Source organism: Gnatocerus cornutus, chromosome 3 (genome assembly GCF_029298725.1).
Source record: "Gnatocerus cornutus isolate USDA-ARS CGAHR chromosome 3, icGnaCorn1.1, whole genome shotgun sequence".
In the NCBI taxonomy this organism is placed as follows: Eukaryota; Metazoa; Arthropoda; class Insecta; order Coleoptera; family Tenebrionidae; genus Gnatocerus; species Gnatocerus cornutus.
In genome coordinates this window covers 20603417-20619954 of record NC_142235.1, presented here as the reverse complement: position 1 = coordinate 20619954, position 16538 = coordinate 20603417, and the positions used below count along the sequence as shown (strand labels likewise).

General features: G+C 39.5%; 3 protein-coding genes across 5 annotated transcripts; 1 reads left to right on the top strand and 2 right to left on the bottom strand.

Moving 5' to 3' along the window:
• Window positions 1–131: 131 nt before the first annotated feature.
• On the bottom strand, window positions 132–9235 carry LOC148177992 (ATP-binding cassette subfamily C member 4-like). Of its 3 annotated transcripts, none has more exons than XM_088032567.1 (7): window positions 8820–9235; window positions 8647–8765; window positions 6094–6749; window positions 5890–6046; window positions 4153–5843; window positions 402–1582; window positions 132–355 (listed from the first exon to the last, which is right to left on the bottom strand). In XM_088032567.1, exons 2-7 carry the CDS (start codon window positions 8736–8738, stop codon window positions 281–283), a joined length of 3852 nt encoding a protein of 1283 aa, XP_087888693.1. In that variant the 5' UTR covers window positions 8739–8765; window positions 8820–9235; the 3' UTR covers window positions 132–280. The 3 variants fall into 3 exon arrangements, with proteins under 3 accessions (XP_087888693.1, XP_087888694.1, XP_087888692.1); XM_088032568.1 differs by having other exon boundaries at window positions 9073–9235; XM_088032566.1 differs by having other exon boundaries at window positions 8647–9235.
• Window positions 9236–10936: 1701 nt separating this feature from the next.
• Zip102B (Zinc/iron regulated transporter-related protein 102B) lies at window positions 10937–12306 on the bottom strand. Its single transcript, XM_088032596.1, has 4 exons — window positions 12042–12306; window positions 11797–11994; window positions 11406–11745; window positions 10937–11324 (listed from the first exon to the last, which is right to left on the bottom strand). Exons 1-4 carry the CDS (start codon window positions 12135–12137, stop codon window positions 11110–11112), a joined length of 849 nt encoding a protein of 282 aa, XP_087888722.1. The 5' UTR covers window positions 12138–12306; the 3' UTR covers window positions 10937–11109.
• A 340-nt stretch (window positions 12307–12646) lies between these two features.
• On the top strand, window positions 12647–15774 carry LOC148177990 (putative cytochrome P450 305a1). The gene is made up of 5 exons (XM_088032595.1): window positions 12647–12734; window positions 14164–14421; window positions 14472–14984; window positions 15037–15474; window positions 15531–15774. The coding sequence occupies exons 1-5, from the start codon at window positions 12647–12649 to the stop codon at window positions 15704–15706; spliced, it is 1473 nt and encodes a 490-aa protein (XP_087888721.1). The 3' UTR covers window positions 15707–15774.
• Window positions 15775–16538: the final 764 nt, after the last annotated feature.

The window sequence follows — 16538 nt, the reverse complement described above, 5'->3', positions numbered from 1 at the left end:
CGCTTAGCTAAAGAAATGTTAGCCTCAAACTACCACAGGCGTTATTTTGTGTCTACAGTTATGTAGAAACAACAAATTGTCGGAAAAAGGACAAAATTGTGGGAGTAAAACGAATCATACTTGGATGACAGACGAAGAAGTGGCTAGGATCCCGTAAACGGTAGCCTAGTGGGTGAATGCCGGCAAAAATTTATTAAATAAATAACAACACAGAGCAACAACACAAGCTTAAGAATGGTCGTACAATAACAACAAGATCGGAAATATTCGTATTTCGAACTCAATCTTCACTAGTCACGTGACTGTGGTGAAACGTCAAATGGTGTGACATCTCTTCCTCTTTCTCCTCCAGTGCCTGAAAAAACGTCTTAAAACTCAACTAAACATCGTAAGTATCTCACATTTCTCGCAATCCTTAAGAACTCGCTCATCATCTTGTCCCCATTCTTCTTCACAAACCCATAGAAGAACCCATCAGACTTCTGCAGAAGATGGTACGGATGGTCAAACTCCACAACTCTCCCCCCGTCCATGGCCAGAATCTTATCGGAGTCAATAATGGTGTTCAATCGATGCGCGATGGTCAAAACAGTGCACTTCTTGAACTTCTTCCGGATCAAACTTTGGATGAGTTCGTCTGTTTTGAGGTCAACATTGGCTGTGGCCTCGTCTAAGACGATAATTTTGTTGTGTCTTAACATGGCGCGGACTAAACAAAACAACTGTCTTTGTCCAACGCTGAAGTTGGAGCCTCTTTCAGAGACCAAAGTCTCAAGACCTTGAGGAAGATTACTGATCATGGTTTTGAGTTCTAGTTCTTCAAGGGCGCTCCAGAGTTGACTGTCGCTGTACTCATCAAACGGGTCAATGTTCTTTCTTAAAGAGCCAAGGAAGAGGATGGGTTCTTGTGGTATGATGGAGATCTTCGCCCGCAAGGCCCTAAGAGGAATTGTCTTGGTGTCGACGTTGTCGATGACCACACTCCCCTCAAAACTGAAGAGACGAAACAAGACGGAGATCAGCGAAGTCTTCCCCGCGCCCGTCCTCCCAATAATTCCCACCTTCTCCCCATCCTTCACCACAAACCTCGTCTTCTTAAGAACCGGAGGATCGTCAACGTCGTACCTCAAAGACACGTCTTCGAACGCGAGATCTGCAGAGAGCGGCCACGCCTCCGGAGGAGTCGCTGCTCCTCCATCAACCTCAGGGTCCAACGCGGCGTACTCGGCCACTCTTTCCACGGAAGTCATCTGACTGTCAAGCTCACCAATTGTTTTAACACCGTACTGCACCATCCCCAAGAGATTGATGGACTGGGTGATGGCCAAACCCACGTTCCCAGGGTGCGACTTCGTCGCCAAGAAGAAGAAGCCGAAGATGACCAGGAAAGTGTAGACGGCGGTCAAGAAGTCCGCCCAGAAGCCGAAGGCTGCGAACGTCGCAGTGAACAAATAGAAGGCAGAACTGTGGGTGTTCTGGTGGTCATCGAACTCTTGGATGAGCTGGGTTTGGGTGTTGTGCGCTCTGATGGTCGCCAGGCCTTGAACACTCGTGGAGATGTGCGTGAAGACCAAACTGCGAGCTGGGAAAGCAATTGCAACATTGTGGATCAAAAGACAAAAATTTTAGAATTTTCTGTTTTTAGAACGAATCCGAAATATGAGAAATCCTTTTTTTAAAATTCGTAATTTTAGTAATTTTAGTGCTACAACAATAGAATTTGGGGAAATTACTAGTTTTAGATCGTTTATTAACTCTGCCAAATTGCAACATTGTAGATCAAAAGACACAAATTTTAGAAATTTTAATTTTCAAGGCGAAGCCAAAATATGAGAAATCCTTTTTTAAAATTCGTAATTTTGGTAATTTTAGTGCTACCAACATGAAATTTTGGGAACTTACTAGTTTTTAATCGTTTATTAACTCTGCCAAATTGCAACATTGTAGATCAAAAGACACAAATTTTAAAAATTTTAATTTTCAAGGCGAAGCCGAAATATGAAAAATCCTCTCTTAAAATTCGCAATTTTGGTAATTTCAGTGCTACCAACATGAAATTTTGGGAAATTACTAGTTTTTAATCGTTTATTAATTCTGCCAAATTGCAACATTGTAAATCAAAAGACACAAATTTTAGAAATTTTAATTTTTAAGGCGAAGCCAAAATATGAGAAATCCTTTTTTTAAAATTCGTAATTTTGGTAATTTTAGTGCTACCAACATGAAATTTTGGGAACTTACTAGTTTTTAATCGTTTATTAACTCTGCCAAATTGCAACATTGTAGATCAAAAGACACAAATTTTAGAAATTTTTATTTTCAAGGCGAAGCCAAAATATGAGAAATCCTTTTTTTAAAATTCGTAATTTTGGTAATTTCAGTGCTACCAACATGAAATTTTGGGAACTTACTAGTTTTTAATCGTTTATTAACTCTGCCAAATTGCAACATTGTAGATCAAAAGACACAAATTTTAGAAATTTTTATTTTCAAGGCGAAGCCAAAATATGAGAAATCCTTTTTTTAAAATTCGTAATTTTGGTAATTTCAGTGCTACCAACATGAAATTTTGGGAACTTACTAGTTTTTAATCGTTTATTAACTCTGCCAAATTGCAACATTGTAAATCAAAAGACACAAATTTTAGAAATTTTAATTTTCAAGGCGAAGCCAAAATATGAGAAATCCTTTTTTTAAAATTCGTAATTTTGGTAATTTTAGTGCTACCAACATGAAATTTTGGGAACTTACTAGTTTTTAATCGTTTATTAACTCTGCCAAATTGCAACATTGTAGATCAAAAGACACAAATTTTAGAAATTTTTATTTTCAAGGCGAAGCCAAAATATGAGAAATCCTTTTTTTAAAATTCGTAATTTTGGTAATTTCAGTGCTACCAACATGAAATTTTGGGAACTTACTAGTTTTTAATCGTTTATTAACTCTGCCAAATTGCAACATTGTAAATCAAAAGACACAAATTTTAGAAATTTTAATTTTCAAGGCGAAGCCAAAATATGAGAAATCCTTTTTTTAAAATTCGTAATTTTGGTAATTTTAGTGCTACCAACATGAAATTTTGGGAACTTACTAGTTTTTAATCGTTTATTAACTCTACCAAATTGCAACATTGTAGATCAAAAAACACAATTTTGAGAAATTTTTGTTTTTTAGGCGAAACCAAAACATGAAAAATCCTCTTAAAATTCGTAATTTTGGTAATTTCAGTGCTACAAACATGAAATTTTGGAAAATTACTAGTTTTTAATCGTTTATTAATTCTGCCAAATTGCAACATTGTAGATCAAAAGACACAATTTTGAGAAATTTTTGTTTTCAAGGCGAAACTGAAACATGAAAAATCCTCTTAAAATTCATAATTTTGGTAATTTTAGTGCTACACAATGAAATTTGGGGAAATTACTAATTTTTTATCGTTTATTAACTTTGCCAAATTGCGACATTGTAGATCAAAAGACACAATTTTAAAAAAAAATTATTTTTAAGGCAAAGCCGAAAAATGAAAAATCCTCTCTTAAAATTCGTAATTTTGGTAATTTTAGTGCTACCAACATAAAATTTGGGGACATTACTAGTTTTTAATCGTTTATTAGCTCTGCCAAATTGCAACATTGTTGATCAAAAAACACAAATTTTCGAAATTTTTTCTTTAAGGCGAAGCCGAAAAATGAGAAATCCTCTCTTAAAATTCGTAATTTTGGTAATTTTAGTGCTACAACAATGAAATTTGAGATAATTACTAATTTTATTGTTTTTATTAACTTTGCCAAATTGCAACATTGTAGATCAAAAGACACAAATTTTAGAAATTTTAATTTTCAAGGCGAAGCCAAAATATGAGAAATCCTTTTTTAAAATTCGTAATTTTGGTAATTTTAGTGCTACCAACATGAAATTTTGGGAACTTACTAGTTTTTAATCGTTTATAAACTCTGCCAAATTGCAACATTGTAGATCAAAAGACACAAATTTTAGAAATTTTTATTTTCAAGAAGAACTCGGAATTTGAGAAATGCTCTCATAAAATTCGTAATGTTAGTAATTTTAGTGCTACAACAATAAAATTTGGGGAAATTACTAGTTTTTGATCGTTTATTAATCCCGTTAAATCAGAGAGGAAGTTAGACTTACTTATTCCTTCCGTTCTTTTGATGTTGCGATTGGTCGGTTGGAAGAAATACACGAAGAGGCTGATGAGCGTCACCAGGAGGAAAGACGGAACGATCATCCAGTAGTTCAACGCGACGATGACGACGAAGATGGCCACCGCGGTGGTAAAAACCGTCACCGCGTTCATCAAATGCGTCGGAAGAATCTCATCGATGCACCCCATGTCCTTGGAGAAGCGGTTCAACAGTCGCCCGGAAGGATGGTGGTTGAAGAACGTCATCGGAGCGAACACCACCTTCGCCAGCATGTTGCGGTGGAGACTCCTGGAGGCGCTCACACTGAAGAGGGTGAAGACGAACGCCGCGACGTGGTTGCTCAAAGCGGCGAGGACAGTCAACACCACGTAGACGTAGAGACAGTTCTTCGTGGTAAGCCAACCTCCAAGAGGTCTGGTGTGGGTGTCCTCCTGCTCGATGTTCATCCACACGGTGAGGAAGGAATCGGCGAGGCTCACGAAGGCCTGGCCGAGGGCGAAGCCGAGGAACGTCGCCAGAGTGAAGCTCCAATGACCCGCTGCAAGACAATAACACTTGTAGGCCTTGCTGCTGGTGGTGCCGGTGGTTCGGTGCTCCTTAACCTCTTCGCGGAGGTCGTGTTGGGTCAAAACGTGCGAAGCCGCCTCCATGGAGATGCTCTCGAAGATTGAGTGTTCGCCGATGACGTCTTGGTACGACCCGGAGCGGACGACCTCGCCGGATTCGATCTGGTAGATCCGCGTGGCCTCCTGGAGGTAGTGCTCTTGGTGCGTCACCAACACCACGCACTTTTCTGCCAAGAACTCCAGGAGGCACTCGTCGTGGATGTGTCGCGCCACGTGGGAGTCCACCGCTGAAAGAGGGTCGTCCAGGAGGTAAATCTCCGCGTTCTTGTAAACCGCGCGGGCTAAATTAATCCGCGCCTTCTGGCCGCCGCTTAACATAATTCCTCTTTCGCCCACGAGGGTTTGGTCGCCGTAGGGAAACAAGGAGAAGTCGCGCTCGAGGGCGCAGACCCTCACCACCTTCCGGTAGCGCGCTTCATTGAACTCCAACCCGAAGAGGATGTTTTGTTTGATGCTGGTCGGGAAGATCCATGCTTCTTGAGAAGCGTAAGAAACGGAGCCGTGGACCTCAACAGTGCCTTTGTCCACGTCCAGCTCGTTGAGGATGACTTGGAGAAGAGTCGACTTACCACCACCGGCGGTGCCGACAACCCCCACAAACTCTCCAGGCTTGGCGAAGAAGTTAACACTTTTGAGGACGTAGTGCTTGTAGGAGGAATCGTACTTCACGTAGACGTTCTCCAGAGAAACTTCCGGATGTTTCTTGTGGTCGCCGTTGAACTTCAACACCTTCACCCCCACGTTCTTATTCAAGGTCATTTTCTTAATAAGAGGCTTCTGGTGGTCTGTTAAGAGAAAATTCTGGATTCTTTGCACCGAGATTATTGTCTCCGCGAACATGATGGCAGCCGCAGGTAAGAAGACCATCACCGACAGTTTGAAGCACTCATACATGATTATCAGCGAGAACGCGTACTGGGAGGTCAAAGAGCTGTTGGTGAGGACCGCTATGAGGATGCTCACGAAGACGCACGTCTTCCCCACGTAGATCTTGAAGGTGTTGACGAAGAGGCGGTACAAAGACGACACCTTAATCTGCGAGAGTTCGTTTCTGCGGAACAAAATTACAGAGGAAGAAGTGGTAAGATGGTCAATACCTTCTCGCCAAGGTCACCAGCTTGGCGAAGGGCTTCTCCCAGGTGTACATCTTGATGGCTTCAATCCCGGAGATGATGTCGTTCATGAGGCGGATTCTGTAGTCGGTTTTTTCCGCGACCTTTTGCCGGCTCTTGGAAATCTTCACCATGGAGAAGGCTGCAAAAGGTTGTTTAACACACTTGTTAATAACTGTTGGTGCTGACCTTGAATTGCCAAAGATAGGAGGACGATAGACACGCCCCCTAGTGACGTGGGGCCAAGCGTCACGTCCAAGTAACACACGCCGATGACGAGCTCCACCAATCCGATCCACAAGAAGTGAAGATACGGAGCCACCTGATCAAATCTCGCCACGTCATTGGATATCAAATTGACCAATTGGCCAACGGTAATCTTATCAATTGTTGTCTTCTTCATCAAGAGCGCCCTCCGGTACACCAACGAAGAACACGCGATCCTCACTTTCATCCCCACGACTGTTGAGGCGAAGAGGAAGATATGGAAGAAGAAGACGCGGAAAAGACAAACAACAGCGAGGCCACCGCCGTAGATGTAGCCCTGTTCGATCACCTCCTGGTTGGAGAAGAAGTCGAGGAATTTCCGTAAACAATACGGAAGAAGGAGCGTGATGGCTATGTGTACCGGTGCGTACAACACCCCATAGAGCATGTACTCGAAGCCGAAGAGCTTGATGAGGCATCTCCACAGAGATGGGGTCTTCTGGAAGTTCTCTTCGGCGTTCCAGAACTCCTCCAGCTTATCTGTTAATCTCTTGGATTCGTACTCTTCGAGAGGGGCGTACAAGTCGTCTTCGGTGAGCTCCTTCTTCCAGCCTTTGAAGATGATCGGGATCTCCCAACTAAATTAAGAAATTTCACTTCAATTTTAACTTCTTGGAAGACTCACTTATTTTTAGGTAACCTTAATACACAACTAATTTTATGTCAAAATGGACAAATGTCAAATTCTGGGGGGCAATGATGCCAAAGTTGTCATATTAAAATTTCCAGAGCTAATTCATCAAGGTTCCAACTTTGAACAAAAAATAACTGTTCATGTGACAATTGAGAACTGTCAAAATTTGGGGAGACAATGATGCCAACCTTAAGTAAGGAAATATCGGTCAAAATGGACATTTGCAACCTAAATTGACTCTAATAGACAAATGTCAAATTTGAAGGACAACGATGACAACTTTGACGTTTTAAAATTTCCAAAAATAGTCAAATTTAATGTCAAAATCTGGCAGACAATAAAGCCAACCTTGTCATAGTAAAATTTCCAAAGCTAATTAATTCATCAAGATGCCAACTTTAAACAAAAAAATAACTGTTGAAGTGGACATTTGTGATCTAAATTCACTGTTATCTTGATACACAGCAATTTTATATCAAAATAGGCAAATGTCAAATTCTGGGAGACCATGATGACAACTTTGACGCTATAAAATTTTTAAAGTTAGTTCAAATTTTATGTCAAAATAAATAAATGTCAAAACCTGAAGAACAATGATGCCAACATTGTCATATTAAAATTTCCATAGCTAATTCATCAAGATGCCAACTTTAAACAAATAAATAACTGTTGAAGTAGGCACTTGTGATCTAAATCGACTGTAATGTTAGAACACTGCAATTTCCATGTTAAAATATATGAATGTCTAATTTTGAGGAACCATGATGACAACTTTGCCATCTTAAAATTTCCAAAGTTAGTTCAAATTTTATGTCTAAATAGACAAATGTCAAAATCGGAGAGACAATGATGCCAACTTTGTTAAAATTTTTAAAGCTAATTCATCAACATGCCAACTTTAAACAAAAAAATAACCGTTGAACTAGACATTTGCGATCTGAATGCACTGTAATCTTGATCCACAGTAATTTTCATGTCAAAATAGACAAATGTCAAATTTTGAGGAACATTCATGACAACTTTAACATCTTAAAGTTTCCAAAGTTAGTTCAAATTTTATGTCAAAAGGGACAATTGTCTGAGGGACAATAAAAATGTGCCAAAGCTAATTCATGAAGATTCCAACTTTAAATAAAAAATAACTGTTAAAGTAGACATTTGCAATTTAAACCGACTGTAATATTGATGCACAGCAGTTTTCATGTCACAATTGACAACTGTCAAATTTTGGGGAGACAATGATGCCAACCTTGTCATCTTCAAAGTTAGTTCATCCAAGACTTCAAAATAATATAAAAAAATGTGTCAAAGTGGACATTTGCAACCTAAACAACAATTATTATGTCAAAATAGACAAATGTCAAATTATGAGGTGACAATGAAGCCAACTTAGACCTTAAAATTTTCAAAGTTACGTATTTCATCAAGATTCCAACCTTAAATAGAGAAATAATTAATAAAATAGACATTTGAAACCTAAACTGCCTGTAACCTTGACGCGCAGCAGTTTTCATGTCACAATTGACAACTGTCAAATTTTGGGGAGACAATGATGCCAACCTTGTCATCTTCAAAGTTACCATCAAGATTCCAAGAAATATCTTTCAAAATAGGCATTTGCAACCTAAATCAACTGTAGAGTGAATCTAAAATCTAAAGACAACGAAACAGAATCTGGAAGAAAAATGGAAGAATAAAAAATATAGAAAACCCAAAAAGAAACTAAAAGAGAATTTAAACAGAACCAAAAAAGCAATCTTAAGATATTAAATGCCCATTTATAAAGGGCCCAGAGTCTTCACCAACCTCAATCTGCCCCTGTTTATTAAACTAGCACTTACCAGAAGAAGAAATGTGAGAAGATGTTGCTTCGGGTCTTCGGATGCGGTTTCAATTTGTCCTTTTTGATTTTGGCCTGTTCTTTGTCCTCCATGGTTATCGCCCCTTTCTTGTTCTATTTCTGTTTATCGCAAAATTAAAAATGAAGTGGACAAACGCATAGTTTACTTATTACATTTGATATATCGATGACACACGTGGCTTCAATAATACTTAAAAAAAATTTAATCACCCAAAGCGAAGTCTAGTTTCGAAATAATTTCGTAAAACTTTTTACATTTACGACGTTTTTTTACATAAATCACAGTTTGCCTTATCAGTAGTGTGAAAAACCTTGTTACTTTTTAAATTTACAATTTTTTAGACGTCACAATTTCGAGAAATGTTATTTCGTAGAAATATACTATATACAGAGTGTTCCTTTTTACCTCTTCTTTAAAAAACCGACGTTATTGGGTCACGACCAAAAAGAAACTATCAATTTTTTTACCTGTCAGTTGCGCTATTTCGCTATGCCAGTAAATTCACTTTTATCAAGTAAATACCTATTAAATTATGTTGATATATGTTGTTTTCCAAGAATGATAACAGTAAATAAATGACCGCGTTTGCGACAAGTTGCCGAAGCACAAAATAAGTGGTTAAATTACACCTAACTTTCCAGAGTCTATAGTTTCAAGGTCATTCAAAAATGTCAAAAAAAAAAATCAAAAATTTAACATAGAGTGGCAAACCTGCGTGGGCTTGAAATTTTAATAAGTTGGCAGCATTGAAAAATGCCTTCGTTTAACCTCAAACTGTCAAATGTCGTTATAACAATCAAGATAACACGTGATTTTGGCAGTAAAACTCGGCGTACTTGCTACTTTTTATTGTTCTTTCTACATTGCATAAACGTCACATTTTGATTTGCAAAATCTGTCAAAATCTGGGGGACAATTTGACAACCTTGCCATAGTAAAATTTTCACAGCTAATTCATTATGATTCCAACTTTAAACAGAAAAATAACCGTCAAAGTAGACATTTGCGATATAAATTTACTGTAATCTTAATATACAGCAATTTTCATGTCACCATTCACAAACGTCAAATTTTGGAGGACCTTGATGGTAACTTTGGCATCTTAAAATTTCCAAAGTTAGTTCAAATTTTATGTCAAAAGAGACAAGTGTCAAATTCTAGGAGACCCTGATGCCAACCTTGTCATATTAAAATTTTCACAGCTAATTCATCAAGATGCCAATTGTAAACAAAAAATAACTGTCAAAGTGAACATTTGTGATCTTAATCGACTGTAATTTTGATACACAGCAATTTTCATGTAAAACTATAGTTTATCCGGTGAGAGATTGGGATATTTCGACAGTTGACATATAGGTTGGTAGCAAATTATGCTACAAAACACACTAAAAACACTAAATTCCTACGCGAAATGGGTTGACAGGGTTGTCAGTAACTGGGGTTATTTTGTTATTTTAAATTTCGCGCGTTTGGTACACTTTTTATCGCGTAGATTTAGTGACTTTTCTGTCATTCAATATCTCACCGAACAAACTATATACAAACGACAAATTTTGGAGTACAATAATAGCAACTTTGACGTCTTACTATAAATTACGTTAATATATGTTGTTTTCCAAGAGTGATAACAGTAAGTAAATGACCGCTTTTTGCGACACATCGAAGTATTAAGTAAGTGGCTATATTACAACTAAAGTCCGTTTTTTTTTAAACCACCAACACCGCAATCTTCCCCTGCATTACAACCGGCAACGTTGCCTAGGGTGATTTTTGGGGAGAAAATAATTGTCAAATTTTTGACATTTCTGAAAATTAGGCGGTGATTCCGTTACAAACGTTTCTTTTATAGCCTGTTGGATTGCAAATCAAAGGATTTAATAGTGAAAAGACTCGGCACAGCCTGAAAGGCCGTTTTGTGTAATCAAATTGTCAATTAGGCAACTAACCTATTTGATTTTGTCACCAAAAAGTCACCATCGACGACGTTGCCGGTTGTAAAGTGGTGGCAGAGTGCGGTGTTGGTGGTTTTTTTAAAAAAAAACGGACTTTAATTTGTAATATATAGTTTCAAGGTCATTCGAAAAAAGTGTTTTTTATTGTTTTTTGTGCCGCATATCACAGTGGCTTCTGAAATTTTACCATGTTGGCAGTTTTGTTTAACCTCAAACTGTCAAATGTGTTTTATAGGCAGCCAACATAACACGTGTGTATTATTAACCTGGCAACATTTGGTGATATTTTTTAGGGATTTTGGCAGTAAAACTCGGTGTAGTTGCTACTTTTTATTGTTCTTTCTACATTGCATAAACTTCACGTTTTGATTCGCAAAATCTTACGATCTACACAAATAATTGTGTCTCAAGTCTTTGTGCAAACAAATGTCAATATCACAACATTTCTAAATTTCCATAAACTTAAAATCGAGTAAAAAAAATAAATACTTTAATGATGATGTCCCAAAGTCAGAAGTAGCGGCGTCAAACACCCCAAAACCAGACAAACCAGCTCTAAAGTATTCAGCGACTGCGAGGGGCTGCGCCCACTTTCCAAACTTTGCACTTTCGAATAGGAATGAGGAGCATTTTGAGTCAGTTCGGCCAAGACATGCACTGTGGCCACGTAGAGGAATGTACCAGCGGAAAACAACATCGCTATACCTGCGAAAAAACCAGTCGTACCAACTTCACAAAATCAAAAAAACAGTGCTACCAACACGTTTTAAATCCAAAGCCACCCACCTGTCGCGTTCAAGGAACTCAGCGTCTCCTTCTCTTCCTGTCCGATCCCGAAGTAAGTACACAGGGTCAGGATGGGGGCTGCCAGGGAGAAAATCAGCAGGTGCTTCCGTATCCGCTGGCGGTCAATGCCTTCGTGTAGAAGGAAAGTGACTAGTCCGAACGCCGCGGGGGCTTTGTGCAGCATGATGGCTAAGAAGACGATGATTTCCACGTCGGCGTGGCTGGTGGTGGCCGCCGCCCCCAACGCCACGCCGTCGGCCGCCGCGTGCACCACCAACCCCACGGTGGCGGTGATGTTCCTCTCCGACGGGTTAACATTCTCGTTCTTCTTCTGCGAGATCTACCAAACGACGGGGGGTGGAGTGGCGGTGGTGGGATTAAGGGGGCTTACCTGGTCGACCATCAGCATGAAAATGAACCCTAAGACTAAGCTAATCCCTATCACAGCGAGGTTGTCTTTGTCGTCATGCGGGGCGTCTTTGGAGACTTTTTCGTGGATTAATGAACGGACGCCTTCGGGGATGATGACGGCCAGGGCTGTGCCCACCAGGAGGCCAGCCCCAAAAACAGTGATTTTTTTTAGTTTGTCCTGGAACGAATTTTGGGGTAAAAAGGCGAAAATGAGGAAAAACGTACCTCGGAGAAGCTGAAGAACAGCGGGATTGAACCTGCGAGGTACGAGCCCACTAGCATAACCAAAATTAGCGCGATTAGCATAAGTGTCTCCTCCATTGTCTTGTACTACCTTTTTTCAACTAGTGTAATGAAGGAGATTTTGCTTGGTTTGTTTTGAAAATGCATACGTATCACTCGGATTTGCTAAATCAACGGAAAACAATAAACGTCACAGATTCATAACCTACATTCGATGACAGTGACAGGTGACAGGGAGAGTCGTTCGGAGAACCGGACGTTGCGCGCGGGTAAAAAACGACGACACGTTTCTAAATATGCAACCAACATGACAACAAAAATTCAACTTGAGATTAAATTACCAAAACAGCAAGTTTTTTACCACGTTATAAATAAAGCTGTTGCCACTAATAAATCTTCAGAAAAATCAACACCAAAGTTCACATTTTCCGCATTTTATTTGTAAAAGTTATCAAATGTGTCATTTTTTTTAAAGGTTTTTTTGAAAAATTTTGACGAATATAAAGCATTGCGAGATGTTGCAATAACTAGTTGATACAACCACCAAAGAAGATATCCAACGCTGCCGAAGAGATAAGAAACAAGAAATGAATCTCATCTTGGTTGCAGTGACTTTTATTGTGATCTTCGCCTACTTAATTAAGAAATTTTCCAGGCCTGCCAACTTTCCGCCAGGTAAGAGCATGACCACTTTTTCACTGCGCAATTTTTCTATTCAAAAATTGTAAATAAGATAAAATGTGCATTTGGGAGATAAATTCAAGATCAAGGTCAGAGTTGTACAAGGTGTTTATAAATGTTTCTAGCATCAAGGGTGGCTCTAGAATTTCTGCCGTGCACTATTTTGCCGCTTGGTTTTCATAGTACATATAACTATCTTGAAAATTATTTATAATGTTACTTACGTCCATGACGTTTCAGTTACAATTTTGACTCCAAGTTTTTTATTTTCAGGTTTTAAACCACAACTAGAACCGTTTATTTCTTAAAATTTACTTTGCTCCATGTTTGAGGTTAACTGAAAATGTCAGTTGAAATATCGAAACCCACATTTGTAATGAGCGGCAAATTTCTTTGACAATTCATAGCCACCCTTGATGCTAGAAACATTTATAAACACCTTGTATTATCTTCAATTGTAAACTGCATTTTTCCTGCAGTGGATTTACTCATTTAGAAGAAATTTCAGAAATCACAGGAATTCGAACGGAATAACTTAATAAATTTGTTGTGGATCATAGTATGCACTTTTGGTCATAGAATTTTGAACAATGTCAACTGTCAAATGTGAAATGACCTTAATACAATAAAGTAAAATTATTTTGAGCATCATTTTATTGATATTTTAAAAATTTGAGTGTAGTCTATGCATTACTGTCAATTTGACGTACAGGTTTCAATCAATTCTGTCAAAAGTGACTTCATAAAGGGTGGTTTACACTTCATGCCAATTAAATGACTTTAAAGTATTGTTTTTTTTTTTGACGTAACGTAATAATTCTGCCTAAAATTCAAGGACCAGAACTGTACATAGATATTTATTGGATATACAGTAGAACCTCGATTATTCGGGCGCGGATTATCCGAGCAAGTGTGTTCGAATAACACAAGCTCAATTTGGTTTTAATACGTACAGTCGCGTCCAAATTATGTTGGACGTCAAAGTCATTAGATTGTCATAAAGTGTAAAGCACCCTTCATTTATTTCATTCTTACTGTCACTTTTGACAAAATCGCGTGAGTTTCACATGTCAAATTGACAGTAATGCATAGCCTACACTCAAATTTTCAACATGTCAAAAAAATGACGTCCGAAATAATTTGATCGCGACTGTATTTAGACAGCTTCATGATCAAATGTCAAATGTGAAACGGCCTTTATGTTCACCATGAAAAGTCAAAGTTTTGAAACGTCAACCATAACGACATTAAAGTACGGTTCACATTTGTGTTGCTTGGCGTAACGTAAAATCCTGGCCAATCACATAGCGGCATTTCAAATTCGGCGCCTTTAAAAAACGAAGCTTAGTAAATAATTCGGTTGCTTTCACTCTTTATTATAGGAACTTATAAACGATTCTGCAGGTGTGCATAAATGTCGTAGGTCCTCCGTGGGTGCCCTACGTGGGCAACCAACTGTACCTCAAAAAACTAACAAAATCCCTAGGAGGTTTGCACAAGGCCTTCTCGACCATAGCCCAACAATACAACACGACAATCTTGGGTCTCAAATTGGGCAAAGAATACGTAATTACGCTCCTGGATTATCCTCTAATCCGCGAAGTTTTAATCCGCGATGACTTCGAAGGGCGCCCAAATAACTTCTTCTTCAAAATGCGCAGTTTCGGGAGGGCTAAAAGCGGTACGTTTCTCCCGCACTTGGTCCCTTTTAGTACCCCTAATTCTTTTTAGGGATAACCGGGAGCGAGGGAACCGTCTGGAACACCAACCGCACCTTCGTCCTCCGCCACTTAAAGTCCCTAGGCTTCGGGAAATCCCCCATGGAAGGCATGATCAAAGACGAAGTCTCCGAAATCTTGGATTGCTTCAAAAACGACGGAAAAAGCATCCAAATTTCGAAATTCTTCGCCCCCAAAGTGTTGAATATCCTGTGGCGACTCGTGAGCGGGGAAAGAATAGCAACCGAAGACACCCTCCTCGACGAGTTGCTAGATCTGTTCGCTTCAAGAGGAAAACTCTTCGACATCACCGGCGGCGTCCTCAACCAGTACCCGTGGCTCCGCCACATCGCACCTCAATGGAGCGGTTTCACTCTCATCCAAGAAATCAACGAGAAGCTCAAACGACTCGTGATGAAGACGATACGAAAACACGACGAAACGTGGGAGGAAGGCAGAAACGACGACTTGATGTTTTCTTACATTTCGGAGATCAAGAAGGCCGAGCCAGGAGCCGTGTTTTCCGGTAAGTCTCTACTGATCAGATCTCCAGGTGTTACGTTGGGTTAAATGAGCAGAGGAGGAGCTCCTGGCGGTGTGCTTCGACCTCTTCATCGCAGGGACTCAGACCACCAGCGGCACTCTCGAACTCCTCTTCTTCATGATGATCCTCCGCCCGGACATCCAGAGGAAAGTCCAACGGGAAATCGACACCGTCCTCGGGGACAAAGAGGTGACTTACTCGGACTCCTGCAAGCTCCCGTACACCAACGCCGTGCTCAACGAAATCGAAAGACACTCTCCGGTTCTCCCCATCATCGGCCCCAGAAGAGCCGTGAAAGACACGACTTTGGGGGGGTACAACGTTCCGAAAGACACCACCATCTTCATCCATTGCTTCTCCATGTACCACGACGAAAAAAACTGGCCCAATCACGACGTCTTCGACCCGGAGAGGTTCTTAGATGGAGATGGTCAACTTATCAATCACGAAGGCTTCATTCCGTTCGGGCTAGGTAAGGAAAGGGTGTTGTCGCCGCCATTTTGACCGCCATTTTGTCCGCCATTTTAGGGAAGAGGAGATGCTTGGGCGACGTTCTTGCCAAGCAGTGCTTGTTCTACTTCTTCGTGGAGATGATGAGGAGTTTTAACGTGTCTTTGGCTACGCAAAATGGTATTAAAGGCGAGATGTCACTTGGCATAACGCTCGTTCCTGAGAGTTTCAGAGCGAAATTCACACCCCGTTAGACACTTTGCGATGTAATTTTGTTTTTCGAGTAAATTTTGGTACGAAAAATATGTTTCTTTGTCGACAACCACGCGCTTTTCAATTATTAGATCCGATTGGTCTATAATTAATTTGAGGTTATCTCGGCTTCATTAATTACTATCATTAGCAGCGAAAATAGCGATAAGCGGTTTTTATGCACTCCTAATTGCATTTTATCTGAATTTCGATTCGTTGAGCAAAAATTATGAACCCGGAGATAACGAAAGTCACTTTTTTCAAACACATTTTTTTCTGTTTCTATACAGTAGAACCTCGATTATTCGGGTGCGGATTATCCGTGCAAGTGTTCGATTACTTTACGCGCAATTTGGTATTGAAACATATTTAGACAGCTTCATGATCAAATGTCAAATGTGAAACGGCCCTTATGTTCCTTACGAAAAGTCAAAGTTTTGAAACGTCAATCATAATGACATTAAAATATGGTTCACATTTATTGTTCTTGACGTAACGTAATAATTCTGCCCAAAATTTAAGGACCAGAACTGTACATAGATATTTATTATTACATCTACAGTAGAACCTCGATTATTCGGGCGCTGATTATCCGTGCAAGGGTGTTGGATTATCATAAGCTCAATTTGGTTTTAATACGTATTTAGACAGCTTAGACAGCAAAAGTTCACACCTCGTTAGCCACTTTGCGATGTAATTTTGTTTTTCGAGTAAATTTTGATACAAAAAATGTGTTTCTTTGTCGACAACCAAGCGCTTTTCAATTATTAGATCAGATTGGTCTATAATTAATTTAAGGTTATCTCGGCTTCATTAATTACTATCATTAGGAGC